General features: G+C 35.5%; 1 protein-coding gene across 1 annotated transcript in view; it reads left to right on the top strand.

Moving 5' to 3' along the window:
• Positions 1 to 14,453, top strand: part of RPS6KA5 (ribosomal protein S6 kinase A5) — a 182,677-nt gene that overhangs the window by 98,928 nt on the left and 69,296 nt on the right. Inside the window, exons 4-5 of the mRNA XM_059914826.1 lie at positions 10,095 to 10,210; positions 13,227 to 13,334. Of these exons, the coding sequence (XP_059770809.1) occupies positions 10,095 to 10,210; positions 13,227 to 13,334 (224 nt within the window). The remainder of the gene's footprint in view (positions 1 to 10,094; positions 10,211 to 13,226; positions 13,335 to 14,453) is intronic.

Below are 14,453 nucleotides of genomic sequence, written 5' to 3'. Positions count from 1 at the left end.
AATTTTATTTTAAAATCATTATAATTAAACATGTCATTATTTTTCAGTTCTATAAATTGTAACTGATGTCTGTAAATAATAACAGTAGTCAATAGTCATTTTTAAATAAATGCTTACTGCATGTTTGGCCCAAGTTTAACTCTCAATAGCTCATTTAATCACCATGACAATCTTATGTGCAAGTTGGAATTATTTATATTCCTATTTTATGGATATAGAGTATAAGCCATTCTACATATAAAGAAGATCATCTAGCAACTACAAATGAATTGAGATATAATCTTTTTCATATAGGAAGTTCCTTTTAGGTTTAATCAAGGAACCAGTAGTCTATACAAGCATCATATGAGGTATTCCATTTTATGGACTGTAAGTAAATCTCAGTATAATTTTAAGTTGATCAATGTTTTTTCGTAAGAGTCACATTGATGAAATGTGCCTCACAGCTCCTGAGAACATATCATATTTATTCACTTGTTTATTTATAATTATTGTCACAAAGGTGTACTATTGATGGTCTCCTTCTCTTCTTCAGTTATGAACAGAATGAATCTTAAGACTTATTCCGAACCTTTCTAGGAGGGGAAGAGATCAGAATTTAAGAGATATGTTCATCAGGAAATGTGTTCTTGCTATGTTATTACCCGTTTCCTTCTACTTTTCCCCTTCTTTTTTGCTGCCCATTGGTCTATCTGAATAGCAGTTTTTAGCTATTATAATATTTACCTATTTCTTTCTACTTTTACTGTTAATAAACTTGAGATGAAAAATCTGCCCTAGTTCTCCTATATGGCTACAGCAGCCAGTAAGCAGAGTATTGCATGTTTATTCAATTCATGCAACTGATATTAGTGGATGCTTTATATTTGCTAGTGTCAGACCCTGTGCCTGGCAGAGAGAAAATTGCCCTGGGACTTTCATCTGCCTCATTGGTGTCACATTTCAACTTTGCTTTCTGACAGCATACATTTAAATAAGCTTTTAGACTAAAAGGTAAAACATGTCATTAGAAAAGCATGAATCTATTTGTGGACTATACTCTCTATAAAGCTTATCTTTGTGTCTACTATTTTAGAAGCTTTGGAGGTTTTTAAAAAAAATGTCTTTAGGAATTTTAAAATTATTCTTCCCCTGCTTAAACCTCATTCTTTCCCTTATCTTCCTCTTCTAACCCCTTCCATTGTGCTCGGTGGATAACCCCATGTGCACAAGCACCCTAAATCTTAACCGAGTGTGCCTAATTTATCTTAAGTAAAACCTCCTGTCCTTGGAGGATGGTACCTATCCAGCAGCCCCTTTTACAGAGGGGCCCCTTATGCTCAACAAAGTAATGGTAGTTAAACGTCATTTAAAAGTCATTTCCCACCAGAGCTTCATTTGTGAAGGCGCTTTTTTCCAACTCCCTAACCTCAGTCCTGTACTTAACTGACTCCTGGGACACGTGCTCGCCTTTTCCAGTGACTTATTCAGGCCTAGCTTCCCTTTCCTCCAGTTTCCTTCCATCCCCTTCCACAATTTTAGCAGCCGTATTGATAACCAGTTCAACACCATGCCAAGCCACCTTGACTTGTGATGTTTTAACCTTTACTTCACTGTAGCCATTCATAAGCCTAGTCACACATTGGGCCTTGTCACTAAAACCAGTTGCACATCTAAGACTTCTAATCAGGTTTCTTCTTTGACCATAATCTTCTCTTTTTCTCCTTTCTCACACTCCCTGGGCCTGTTCTTCAATCCTCATTGACCCTGCCTTCCCTCGAGTCTTTCCTGCCCCTTTCCCTGCAACATCTTTGGGTTCCACGTGCCTCTTTACTGGCCTGGCATCTGCCTGGTCTGGCACACGAGAACCACTTGCCCTGTTAACCTTCCTCCTCGCCTGACATGGCAGTTGCTTTGATTACTCTCTAAACTTTTTTTCCAGTACCAGCTTTCTAAGCTTTCCTCATATGTCTCCAAAATGTGTCAGCTGGGTCTGGCCTGAAATTCATGCTGATAGTCTCAACAGAATTTCACAGAGGTTAGCAGACATTCTACTCCTCTCTCCTGAGCGGCACGTGACTTTTGCTAACCTCTTACTACTTCTCAGCCCTGCAGCCTTATCAACGTCGTCTTCCCTGTCTGAGGTGCCCACTTGTCCTACTGCCACTGAAAATCTATCAAGTCCGGCTGCTGCAAACTCTCAGATTTTCTTCCCCTCTTCTTTCTTCTGCACCTTCAAAATTTCTGTGTCCAATTTGAAATGCCTATCAAATTGGTAGAAATTAAAGATAATGATAATATCAAGAGTTGGTGAGAACTTTGTTTTCTAAGACATCCATTCACTGTTAGTGGGGAATATAAATGACCTTTTGGAGGAAGGTACCTGTAAACATTGGCAGCAATTAATAAAATTAATATGTACGTATGTTGTGACTTAGGGTCAGAGTCTGAAGAGCCATGATATCTGATGCATATGTGATCATAAACCAGATCCTTGGCTGGGGAAGAGTAGCTACAAAGAGCATTAGTGGGGCAAATGACAAACTTTGAATAGAGAGTATAGATTAGATAATAGTATTTTTATCATAAAGTTTCTGATATTGATAATTGTACTGTGGTTATATGAAAGGGCATTCTTTTTTTAGTATTTGCACACTGAAGGACATAGGAGCTTGATGTCTCCAACTTATTCTCAATTGGCTCAGGGGAATTACACAGAGAATACTAAAGCCAATGAAGCAAAATATAAACAATTGGTGAATTTGCATGCTGGTTATATGGGGATTACTTGTGCTGTTCTTGCAAATACTTTTTGTAAGTTTGAAATTGTATCAAGATATTAAAAAAAAAAAACCCATAGGTAAGGCATTATGATCTAGGAAAAGCTTTTTAAATAGGGCCCAGATATAATGGACAATTTTCACCAGCCTTCCTTGACTAAGGATATAATTCCAAGTTTTATGCCACTGTCCCTTACAATGTAAGCCTATGGAACAAGGTTAGAGTATAATTTTTCCAAAACAGTGTTATCCAAGTTTGTAGCTTTGTCTGAAGTCATTATAGTAAATAATGAGAAAGATGTAAAGATTACATTTATTGTCCTGTATGTATTATTTCTCACAACTGAACATATGATGAGATTTGGACTGCAGGCAATTTGAGGTTCTACTCTCTGACAAGAACCTAGAATGTAGCTCTTTGTGGTCAAATTCAGAGCCATCTGCTTTAACAGGCAGGTGGGTTAAGATGAGAACTGCAGGGCAAGGCCAAGTACTTTTTTGGAGAAAACAGCCCTAGGCCCTCTCCTACAAGATATAAATTGACTTTCTTAAGTTCTACGTCAGAAATATGTCAGCAATAATCTTAGGTTGGCACATTCTCAAAAAAGATGGAGACTTATTGTTTACTGTGGACATTAAAAAGAAATCTTAGTACAGCCCCCTAGGAATGTCTCCTTCTGAGTACTGTGACATTCTTATGAGCCCTCCAAAACCTGATTAAGAAAAGCATGTAAAATAGAGAAACTTTATGACCAAATATATAGAATTATTGGCTCTAAGCCTTTCAGATATTTGAAGGACAGGATAGTTGATTTTAAGACAGTTTTTCTGACAGTAATTAGCAATACCAGTTGCCCAGTGGGGCTGGTCCTGATAAATGATAGTAAAAACTATATCAGTAGGGGAAAAAGGGCAACCTATATAGCATTTAAAAAAATCACTGTTTTAGAGTCAGACTGCCCATGTTCATAATCCTTATTCTCTCACTTAACAGATATGCAACTCTGGATAATTTTTTTAACCTCTCTGGGTTTCAGTATTTTCTAGAGATTACCTATTTTCTCTGGGGATTATACTATTATTTTAATAGCACCAACTTCGTAGCATTGTTTATCAGGATCAAATTTGTTATCATATCCAAATAGAACAGGCACATAGAAAGTGCCCAATATCTCTAGTTGTTATTATTTCTTTGTCTAGTCTCAAAAGCAGTGAGCTGTGATGAGATACAGATTTTAAAGGAAGGCAGCCAAAACCCTGTTTTACATCTCTTAGTTCTTATCTGCCAGGAGCCCTTTCCCACTTACCGTGACTAACCGGGGTTACTAAGATGCTGCTTCTACACAAACGGCAGTAGCCAGGAGCGTAAACTGAGCCAACACCACTTAGTCCATTTTCGTTGTATGTCCACAGGGGCAAAAAGCCTCAGGAATATCAATAAAAACTGGACACTCTCATGCTATTTCTTATCATGAAGAGAATAAAAACCGTTGGCATTGGCTTAAAAAAAAACCCTCATGCTTGCAGTTTGTTGAGAAAGAAATTGGCAGAGACTTAAGAAATCTAATTTCTAGAATTCTAATGAATCCATAATTTTGACAGGAAAGTATCCAGGGTAGATGAGTTGGCATGGACCAAGGCCCACCAGGCAGAGTAGATCTTAAATAATTCTAGTAGTAGACAGTTTCCACTCACGTGCTTTATTCCATCTGAGCTTTTAAATAAGTCTTTTTTATGGAGAAATGTAATTTATGCCCAGTGGGAAAGGGTTGGGATGGGGGGTAGGGGAAAGTGGATGTTCCATGAGTTACAAAGCTGAGAAGACTCTTCCTCTCAGATGTTAGTAATGATCTGGTTTTTCATTGATGTCTTTGACCATATTCATGCCACTGCTAACTCTATCCCAGAATCTGCCTGCATTCTTGATCCCAGTGTTCTCTTTCAAGAGAGTAAACATTTTATATCAATAATTCAACTCAAATTGAATAATATCCCTGTAGTCTTTTCTAAATTTTGTTTTATTTGTTGTGTCACTGCCTGGCTAAGTTGTTTTAGTTTCAAGGCCAAGCCCTAACCTTCCCCTAATAGAGTTGCTAGCTCTCTGGATAAACACAGAGGTGTAAAGAGACCAGAAATGCAGTTCCAGCACATCCTCAGTAGGCAGAGATCTTGTTGACAATGAAAACCTCATGCTCCATTTCACTTTTTAAAGCTCTGAACCTCAGTAGTCCAGTTCTAAATACAGTAAGCTCCAGGACAGCTATGCCAAGCAAGGCCAGAAGTCAGGGAGAAGCGATCTAAATGCTCAGGAGAAATGGCGCTGGGTGCTTGCGCTGTGATGATGAAGTTTATGGTGCTGGCGAGCTGTAAGATGCTACTCTCAGATGTTTCCCATGTGCTGGCAGTCCGCATTCATTGGTTTGTTTGTAAATAAACTTCATAGGCACTTTTCCATTCAAATTTTTAATGCTGTCTTTTGAGTGATGTTCTGGAAACTTTTTTGGCTTGTAACTCCTTGGAAAATCTGATAAAAGCTGTGGACCCTCTCTTCTCAGTAGAATGCACACATGCTTACATATACTTGAAAAAATTGTGCATAATTTCAAGGAATTTACATGCACCTTCCTCTTAATGATCTAACTGGCCATAAGAAATTTATCTTCCTTTTCCTAAAAGGATTCCAGAAGGGCTCTTTTGTACCTTTTAACAGTCTTAGAATATATAATTCAAGATGGTGATGGTGATGATGATAACTACCATTTATTGAGCTTTTACTATTTGTTAGACCCTGTGCATTCCTCATTTCCAAAGGTGAACTCTGGGTCATCCCTTCCAAATCTGTCCTTCCTGCAGCCTTCCCCATCTCAGGTAACACCACTTCCATCTCTTCATGTGCTCAAGTAGGGCTGGATCCTTACCACCACCAAGCTGTCACCTTTCTCCTAGGCTCCATCATCTCTTCTTGTTTACTGCAAGTGATCTCCCTACTTTCCCTCTTGAAAGTTCTCAACACAGCAGCCAGAGTCATTGATCCTGTTAAAATGGAAGTCTTATCATACCACTGTTGTACTCAATCTTCCAGAGGCTTCTTATTTCATTCAGAGTAAAATATGAAATCCTTACAATGGCCAGAAACCTCTGTGCTGTCCAGCTCCAGGGGCCACAAGAAAAAATAAAGAGAACCAAAAATGGTAAATAGGAAGGCTAATATGACAAACTCTAAATATGTACTTGCTCTCTTTTCTTTCAGCCTCTTTGAAAGACATAAAACTATATAAGGTAATAATTATAATGTATTGTTGGGTTTGTAACATATATAGTTATACTATGTATAACAATCATAGCTCAAAAGGGAGGAAGAAAGAATAGAGCTATGTAGGAGAAATGTTTCTATATATCACTGGAATTAAGTTGGTATAAATCTGAAACTGTTTGTGATAATGTGTGTATGGTAAGCCATAGAGCAACCACTAAGAAAATAACTTAAAAAAGTGAAATTCATTAAAGAAACTAAAATGTTACACTAGAAAATATTTACTTAATGAAAAAGAAAGAAGTAAGGAGGAATAGAGGAACAAATAAAGATATGAAATATGTAGAAAACAAAAAAGTAAAATAGCAAGACATAAGTCCAACTATATCAATAATAACATTAAATGTGAATGGATTAATCAGTACAATCAAAAGACAGAGATTGTCAGACGAGGGGAAAGATTCAACTATATACTGTTTACAGGAGATACACTGTATATTCAAAGGTACAAATAGGTTAAAAAGAAAAAGGTTAGGAAAAGATAAATCATGCAAACAGCAACCACAAGAAAGCAGGAGTGGCTATACTAATATCAGACAAAATATACTTAACAAAAAAGTATACTAGAGATAAAAAGGGATACTTCATGATGGTAAAAGATTCTATGTTTACGGATTGAAAGCCTTTATAAAGATGGCAATACTCCCCAAATTGATCTATAGATTTAACAGACCTCTCTCAAAATCCCAGCTTATTTTTTTATGGAAATTGACAAAGTCATCCTAAAATTGTATGGAAAAATCAAGGAACCTTAGAATAGCTAAAACAATTTTGAAAAGGAAGAATTAAGTTGGAAGACTCACACTTTTAAAACTTACTACAAAGCTACAATAATCAAGAAAGTGTGGCACTGGAATAAAGATAGACATATAGATAATAGATTAGAATTGAGAGTCCAGAAATAAACCCTCACATTTACTGTCAATTGATTTTTTGACAAGGGTGCCAATGAGGAAAGAACAGTCTTTTTAACTAATGGTGCTGGAACAGCTGGGTAACCATATGCAAAAGTATGAAATTGGGCCCATAACTCACAACATATACAAAACTTAACTCAATGGATCAAAGATGAAAAGTAAGAACTAAACCTATAAATCTCTTAGAAGAAAACATAGGGGTAAATTTTTGTGACCTTGGTTTTGGCAGTGATTTCTTAAATGTGACATCAAAAGCACAAGCAACTGGGCTTCCCTGGTGGCACAGTGGTTAAGAATCCGCCTGCCAATGCAGGCGACACTGGATCGAGCCCTGGTCCAGCAAGATCCCACATGCCACGGAGCAACTAAGCCTGTGCACCACAACTACTGAGCCTGCGCTCTAGAGCCCACGAGCCACAACTACTGAAGCCTGCACGCTTAGTTAGAGCCTGTGCTCCACAACAAGAGAAGCCACCGCAGTGAGAAGCCCATGCACCGCAACGAAGAGTAGCCCCTGCTCACCACAACTAGAGAAAGCCTGCGGGCAGCAACAAAGACCCAACTCAGCCAAAATATAAATAAATGAATAAATAAATAAATTTTTTTAAAAAAGCACAAGCAACTAAAGGAGAAACAGATGAATTGGGATTTCTGAGGAGGGAGTGTGTGAAAATATTTTAAAATTGAATGTGGTGATGGCTGCACAACTCTGAATATACTAAAAACCATTGAATTTTACACTTCAAATTGGTGAATTTCATGGTATGTGAATTATATTTCAAATAAAAAAGAAAAAACCAAGAGGGGCAAAAAAAAAACACCAAAAACCCTTAATAGACGTTTCACAAAAGAAGGTATAGAAATGTCCGATAAGGCATGGAAAGATACTAAATATCATTATTATTCAGGAAAATGCGAATTAAAACCATAACGAGATACCACTACATACCAAACAAAACAACTAGAATTATAACAACTGAGGGTACTAGGTACTTATCTTACAGAGATTCCCACTAACCTCATATCCCTGCTATTGATAGCACTTACCTTGTAACACCACTCCAGGTATCGCAGCTCCTGCTGTTACAGTCCTTTGGCAGCCTATGTATCTGCCTTACCAATGTTGACAGCTTGGACCACTGGATAGAGTTGGCTGTTAAGCTTATAAAGTGTGCAACTCTGTACCTACAAATAAAGCATATTTATTTTATGAATGTCAAGTCTTCACCTTGCGCTGTTGGTCTATTCTACAAGTAGGAAGTAGGTGACTTGATGTTGTTTTAGGTTTGTCTTCTTAGATTTATAGTTAATTTTTCTTAGTCTCCCCAGTAAATGAAATAAAACACTTTCTATGTTCCAAGAAACAATAATCTCTAGTAGTTCTGATTCCCATTTTATAGATAAAGAACTGACACTGAGAGAGACTTTATTTGCTCAAGACAGGACACAGTAGAGCCATTGTCTAGTTGAGGTTTATTGATTATAAAGCCCAGGTTCTTTGGATTATATCAAGTTGCCTCAAAGACAGGAGTACATTGGGTTTTTTTTTTTTTTTTTACAACTCATTTGCCCTTGAGTTTCAGAGTGTTTTTTTTTTTTTTAAAGATGAATACATTGATCGTGACTTTAAAAAGCTCAGAGTTTAGCAGAGAAAGGAAGTATGCAAATAAACATTTTCAGTGCAGCAAGATAATTGCAGTGGTATAAGTCTTTAATAAACACAGGGGGTAACATAAAAGGGAGTGATCAACTCTGCTGGAGTGGCTATTGAAGATGAGATAATTAAGTAGGACATTCAAGGGTGTGTAGGAGTTTGTCAGTTGGTCAACTGACCTATGAATGCCTATATCTGTACCATGACTAACTATGGAAACCATATGCATAAACATCAGTATTAGATTTAAATAAGTAACTACTTAAAGGTAGAAAAAATTCACTGTTAGTTTGCAGGAATGCTATGTTCCTTTACACCTTTTTAATAATTAGCTTTTTGTTAAGATATAATTAAAACCTCTTGACAAAATACAAAAGTCTTAAAAGGGCAGTGCTTTTTGCTGGCATGTGCTTTGTTAAATACATTGCAAAACAACCAGCTTTTAGAGTTCTTTCATTCTGTTGCATCAGCTGTTTGGAATTTGAAGTTAAACGGGCAAGATAAAAATTTGTGAGTTAATGAAGATTCTGCTTTGGTCTTTTATCAAATTGTGGTAAACTTGACAAATGAATATACTTGGGATACATGCTTTTCAGATTTTTTTTTAGGAGAAAAGCTTTAATCTATATCTGTGACTGTTTTCTAGGTGTACATTGTTTCTCACACACAAATGTTGTGTAAGATAGTAATGGTTAGTTTCTGATGAAACTATTATCAGTTTATCAATAAATGTCTTCTTAGAGCCTATTATGAACACAGTTGTGGCTTATTACTATTCAGCTCCTAATTTATGTCTCACTGTACCTTTTTTCTCTCTTATTTCATTATTCCTCTTGGAATAAAATGGGCAAATTGAAAGGGAAATGGGAATCGTTTAGTTTCAGGTGTTTTGATTCACCCATGTTGTGCTACTTTTACTTTTGAGTTATGTGGAACCATAAGAAGGCTACCTGCTACCTAATATACATTTTTGGAAGGACTCTCCACAGACAATTCTGGAAAATAGGGAATCTGCTTAAAAATAGTGACCGGCCATTACTACAAAGGAAAGGCTGGGAGTTTTGTTTTGTTTTTTTCATTTTTTATTTTAGTTATTGGAGTGGTTGATGTTTTGGTACTCTACAGCAAGTTAAGAATTGTATGGTGATGGCAGAGGTTTCTGATATGCTGGATTTGGGAAAATTATTTAAATATATGCAGATTTCATGTAATAGTTTTAATAGCAATACTCTATGCAAATTCATTTGTGGTTTAGGGTAGTCATTAACTTATGAAACTGTATTTATATGAATTTAGTAATATATTCTATATGAAACTATATACTAAGAATTGTACAAAAATAATGTATTAAAAATCAATGCCTTATGGTTAATCCGAAGTGGTTAAAAGGAAATATTTCCTTTAGTTTATGAATACAAGTCAAAGACAGAAAAAATATATTTCATTTTTAGATTATATAAATGGTGGAGAACTTTTTACTCATCTTTCTCAAAGAGAGCGTTTCACAGAGCACGAGGTGCAGATCTATGTTGGAGAGATCGTGCTTGCCCTCGAACATCTCCACAAGGTAAGAGATGCTTAACCTTTGGGATTTCCTTTTTTAGAAAATCTAGTAACTAAAGTAATGATGGAGCTAAAAGAGCTAATGCGTTTACATGTCATTGTCTTCGTGGAGATTGTGGAAGCACACTCATAGACCACTACCAATTTTTTCAATTTCATCATTCCCTTTGTAAAAGTCTACTTTCCTTTTATAGTTCCTGGGATGCAGATTAAAAAGGTAGAACCTGAGCATTTTTTTGGATTTGTTCATGAAAAATTCTGATGCTTATTACAAAGTATCATTAGAATAAAAGATTTTCATTCTTTAAAAAAACTTTAAGGTGAACCCACAAGTCATAATATGTATTTCCTTAATTGTGACTTACTCCATTGCAGACTCTGCCTGTGCATCTTCAGAGTATGTTTCCCAATTAGCTTGGAATATCTGTAAGAAGCACTTACCTATGCTACCCAGCTATCCCCCTCTCCCACTCTCGCTTTCTTTTCCATTTGGTTCACCCCTAAGGTCCTCTCTTGCTCCCCCACTCCCTCCTGCTCCATTGCCTTCATGTGGCATGAACTCAGTTACTCAAATTTTTCAGTGGAATTCATATATGTATGTGATGCTGTTTGAACTCTATAAAATCAGTTTAAACTTTTAAAAAATATTATTTCAGATACTATTAATCTTGATCCAAGAAATTTTGACTAAAAATATTTTTTTAATGAGGAAGCATTATTGTAGAAGCAAACAGTCATTATGTAGCCTAGACTTGTGTGTATTTCCAAGAAATAGAAAGTACTAGAATAATTTTTATCAAAGTTGTGTGAGACCATAGGAGGATGACGCGAGTCGCTAAATTCGGATGATACGGGTACATCATAAAGCCGCTGTTTTTCTTTGTTATATATTCAGATGCTACACTAGATTACAGATTAAAAAAAAAGATTGAAGTGCTGATTATGGAGCATAAAAAGAATGGAGAGAAATGAAGGAAAAAGGCAAGGAAGAAGGATGAAATTTTTAAAGGGGCAGGAAGATTAGAATTGCAGGATGGAGGTAACGGTTGGGAGAGGCTGTGAGAAAAGATGATGAGAAGATATAAGAAGGAAGGGATCAAGAAATGGGTAGATCTAGCCCAGAACAGGAACACAACTGGGCAGGTAGAGGGAGACAGGGTTCAGAATAGGAATTCTAAAGAGAATGAATGAAAAAATGTCTAAGAACAGGAGAGAAGTAGAGAAGGCTCTGGGGCTCAGGGCTGCAGTGCCATGGAGTGAAAGGAAGGGGAGTGTAAGGTGGGAGCTGAACTGAAGTGATAGGAACAGGCATCTGTATTCCTTCTGATAGAATTGGTGGTGTGGGGATGAGCTTTATGCCTATGGTTACTTTTGTGGGGTATAAAGTAGTTAGGACATTTTTATACATGAGCCAAATTGGGCCAGGGAATAGGCTGAAAAGCTTTGTTTTATGCTTAGGGGAATCAGATGTAATTTTTATAATATAAAAATGATGGTGGAAATCACCATAAATACCAGAGTAAACACAAACAAAATACAAAGCTCTGACAGGTAAGCTAGTAAGTTCAGTTTTTAGTTAGTATGAAAACTGTTAATTCTGTTTCTTAAAGGGAAAATCCATGAACATTCATTATTATTAAAACAGGGTAATCAGAAACACAGAGGTAGAGAACATGATGAGTACAAGATATAAATGTAATTGATATAGAGGGAAAGTATATAGCAGATTAGGTCTTAGCTAAATTTCTCTTAATCTGACTACCTAACAAGATAAATACAAAGAGATATAACACAAAGCTAATAATGATAATCTTGATATAGCTACTAACACTGAGTTTCTCAGGAAGAGACAAAAACGGGGAGTTTACTTGGAAGTGATGAGGTAAAGCAGGTAGTAAATGACTTATTCCTAAAATCTTTTCCAAAGAGGTTGTTAAAAAAAAAGTCATACTGGTTGTTAGGTGCTTGTAAGGCTTCAAGTCAAATGTCTGTTTAACAGACTGTGCATTTACAATATATAATAATGTTTTAAAATATGAAAAAAAAACCCCACTGAGGTTCTTGGAAGAAAATTGCCTAGTGTTTTTCCTTGTGTAATTTTTTGTTTCAATTTTAAGAAAGTATCAAGAGTCTTATTTTTCATATACTTAGTGTTGAGGAAAGCAGTGTTTCTAAGTTTAAAAACATTTAATTCGGGCTGACATAACATGAAACGTGGAATTCATGCATATCAAGTACTTCTTATATAACTTGGGTAGATTCATTTATGTTATATAGCTGAAGTGTTTTACTATAAAACTTACATACAAAACAAAATAGAAGGACATTTAAATATCTAATTGATTTACGTTGCTTATTTAGAACTAAAGATCAACTAAAATTAACCTGTGATCTTCAACCTTCGTGTTTAGGAGCGTATTATTCAACAAGCCTTTATTAATTACCTATTTGACATATGACACTGTGCTAGATACTAGGTAAATGCATAAAAAGTGAAAAAACAGAGTTTGGATATGGGTATATCAAGAAAAGCAGGAAGTACCTAGAAAATATCAATTACTTTTAGGTAAGTACAATGTAAATATAGATGCTATAGGAATAAAAACAAAGAAATGACCAGTGTGGGAAGTGGTTAGTCAGGAAAGCCTTCTGAAGCCATTAGAAGTGATGGACATGAATTGGCTAAGGAAGCATCTGAAGATCATCTGGAGTGAGGATGAACTCCATCAAGAACAGTAACCCAGGAAGAAGCAGTAGTCAAAGTAGACCCAACAGAAGCTAGTCCGACAGGAATGTACCCTATGGAGCATGAAGACATGGTTGCAGAGGGAACCCAGCAGATAAACCCTGAGATGGAGGCATTTAGATTTGCCCTGACCTGTGACTAAGAGCCGTCATAGCACCCTGAGCAGGAGAATGCCTTTTTTTTTTGGTTTGTTTTTAAGGTAGATAAGAAAGACTTTCCTAATTTATTTTTTGGAAATTGTTACTTTAATATGCATATTTGTTTGTTTTTACAGTTGGGGATTATATACCGTGACATTAAGCTTGAGAATATTCTACTTGATTCTAATGGCCATGTGGTGCTGACAGATTTTGGTCTGAGTAAGGAGTTTGTGGCTGATGAAGTGAGTATTATATTTTAATTTGAAGTTAGTAAAACAGAATGTAAACTATGATGAAAAATTAGCTATAGAATGAGCATTTAATGGGATAGTACTAAACAGATTATGGATTTTTGTACAAGTTTGCCCAGAGGAATATTTTGACATGGATAGCTGTAAAGTTTTTAGTTTAAAATTACCATGGAACCATCCTGCTAGAATTCCAGTAATCCTTTTACGGATATATCAGAATTCCCCAGTTAAAAACAAAGCAAAATTATGCATTTAACTTTCTCCATAAAATATAACTGAAATTTTAAAATAATGCTTTGGGCCTTTTAGGAAAATCGTGGCTTAGATAATAGCCAATAAAGAATTACAAAACAAAGCACATACAGTTTACATTATAATTACAAAGTAGGACATGTCATGATGGCTCTTTGAACTCACTTGAAAAGAATAGCAAGGATCTACTAGACCTAATTTTTTAATAAACTTGCTGGTTTTTTGCCCATACAAACTAAAATGTAGTAGCTAATGTACAGATTTTAAATATGAAGGACTTTGCGTTTTCAGCATTGATTAAAATTTATTATTAAAGATTTATTTAATAATATTTAAAATTGTACATTTATTAGTTGTAATTAAATACTATTTATGTAGCAGTTGTAATTAAAAAGTACATTTTTACACTACTAGTTTTTCAAGACAACTAAGTAATTTGAATGCCAGTTCCTTCCTATCCAAGAAATTATTGTTATAGTATACAGAATCATAGTTAAATTTTTGTAATAAAGGACTTTGTTATTGTAATTTGGGTTCCAAATTAGGTGTATGTATTTCTGATTGTTTGCTTTTTTGAATATTGCCAAAGCAGTCCTAGGTGAATTAGATAAGTACTAAAATTATGAAAACAAAGGATCCCAATTTTTTGTCATATTTATATTCATTCACACTTATCAATATTTATTGACCACCTCTACTATGCTAGGTATTGGATAATACAATAACAAAAGGGAAATGGTCTCTGCCTTCATGAACCTGAGGGTATAACAATATGTTGATTATCTTTGATAGAAAAATCATAGTTATGAAAAAGATGAGATGAATTTTTAAGGATTTTTCTTCAAAGTTTGATTTTTC

This window comes from Balaenoptera ricei, chromosome 2 (genome assembly GCF_028023285.1).
Source record: "Balaenoptera ricei isolate mBalRic1 chromosome 2, mBalRic1.hap2, whole genome shotgun sequence".
Taxonomy (NCBI): domain Eukaryota; kingdom Metazoa; phylum Chordata; class Mammalia; order Artiodactyla; family Balaenopteridae; genus Balaenoptera; species Balaenoptera ricei.
The sequence above is the reverse complement of the archived record's forward strand: the minus strand, read 5'-3'. Positions and strand labels throughout refer to the sequence as shown.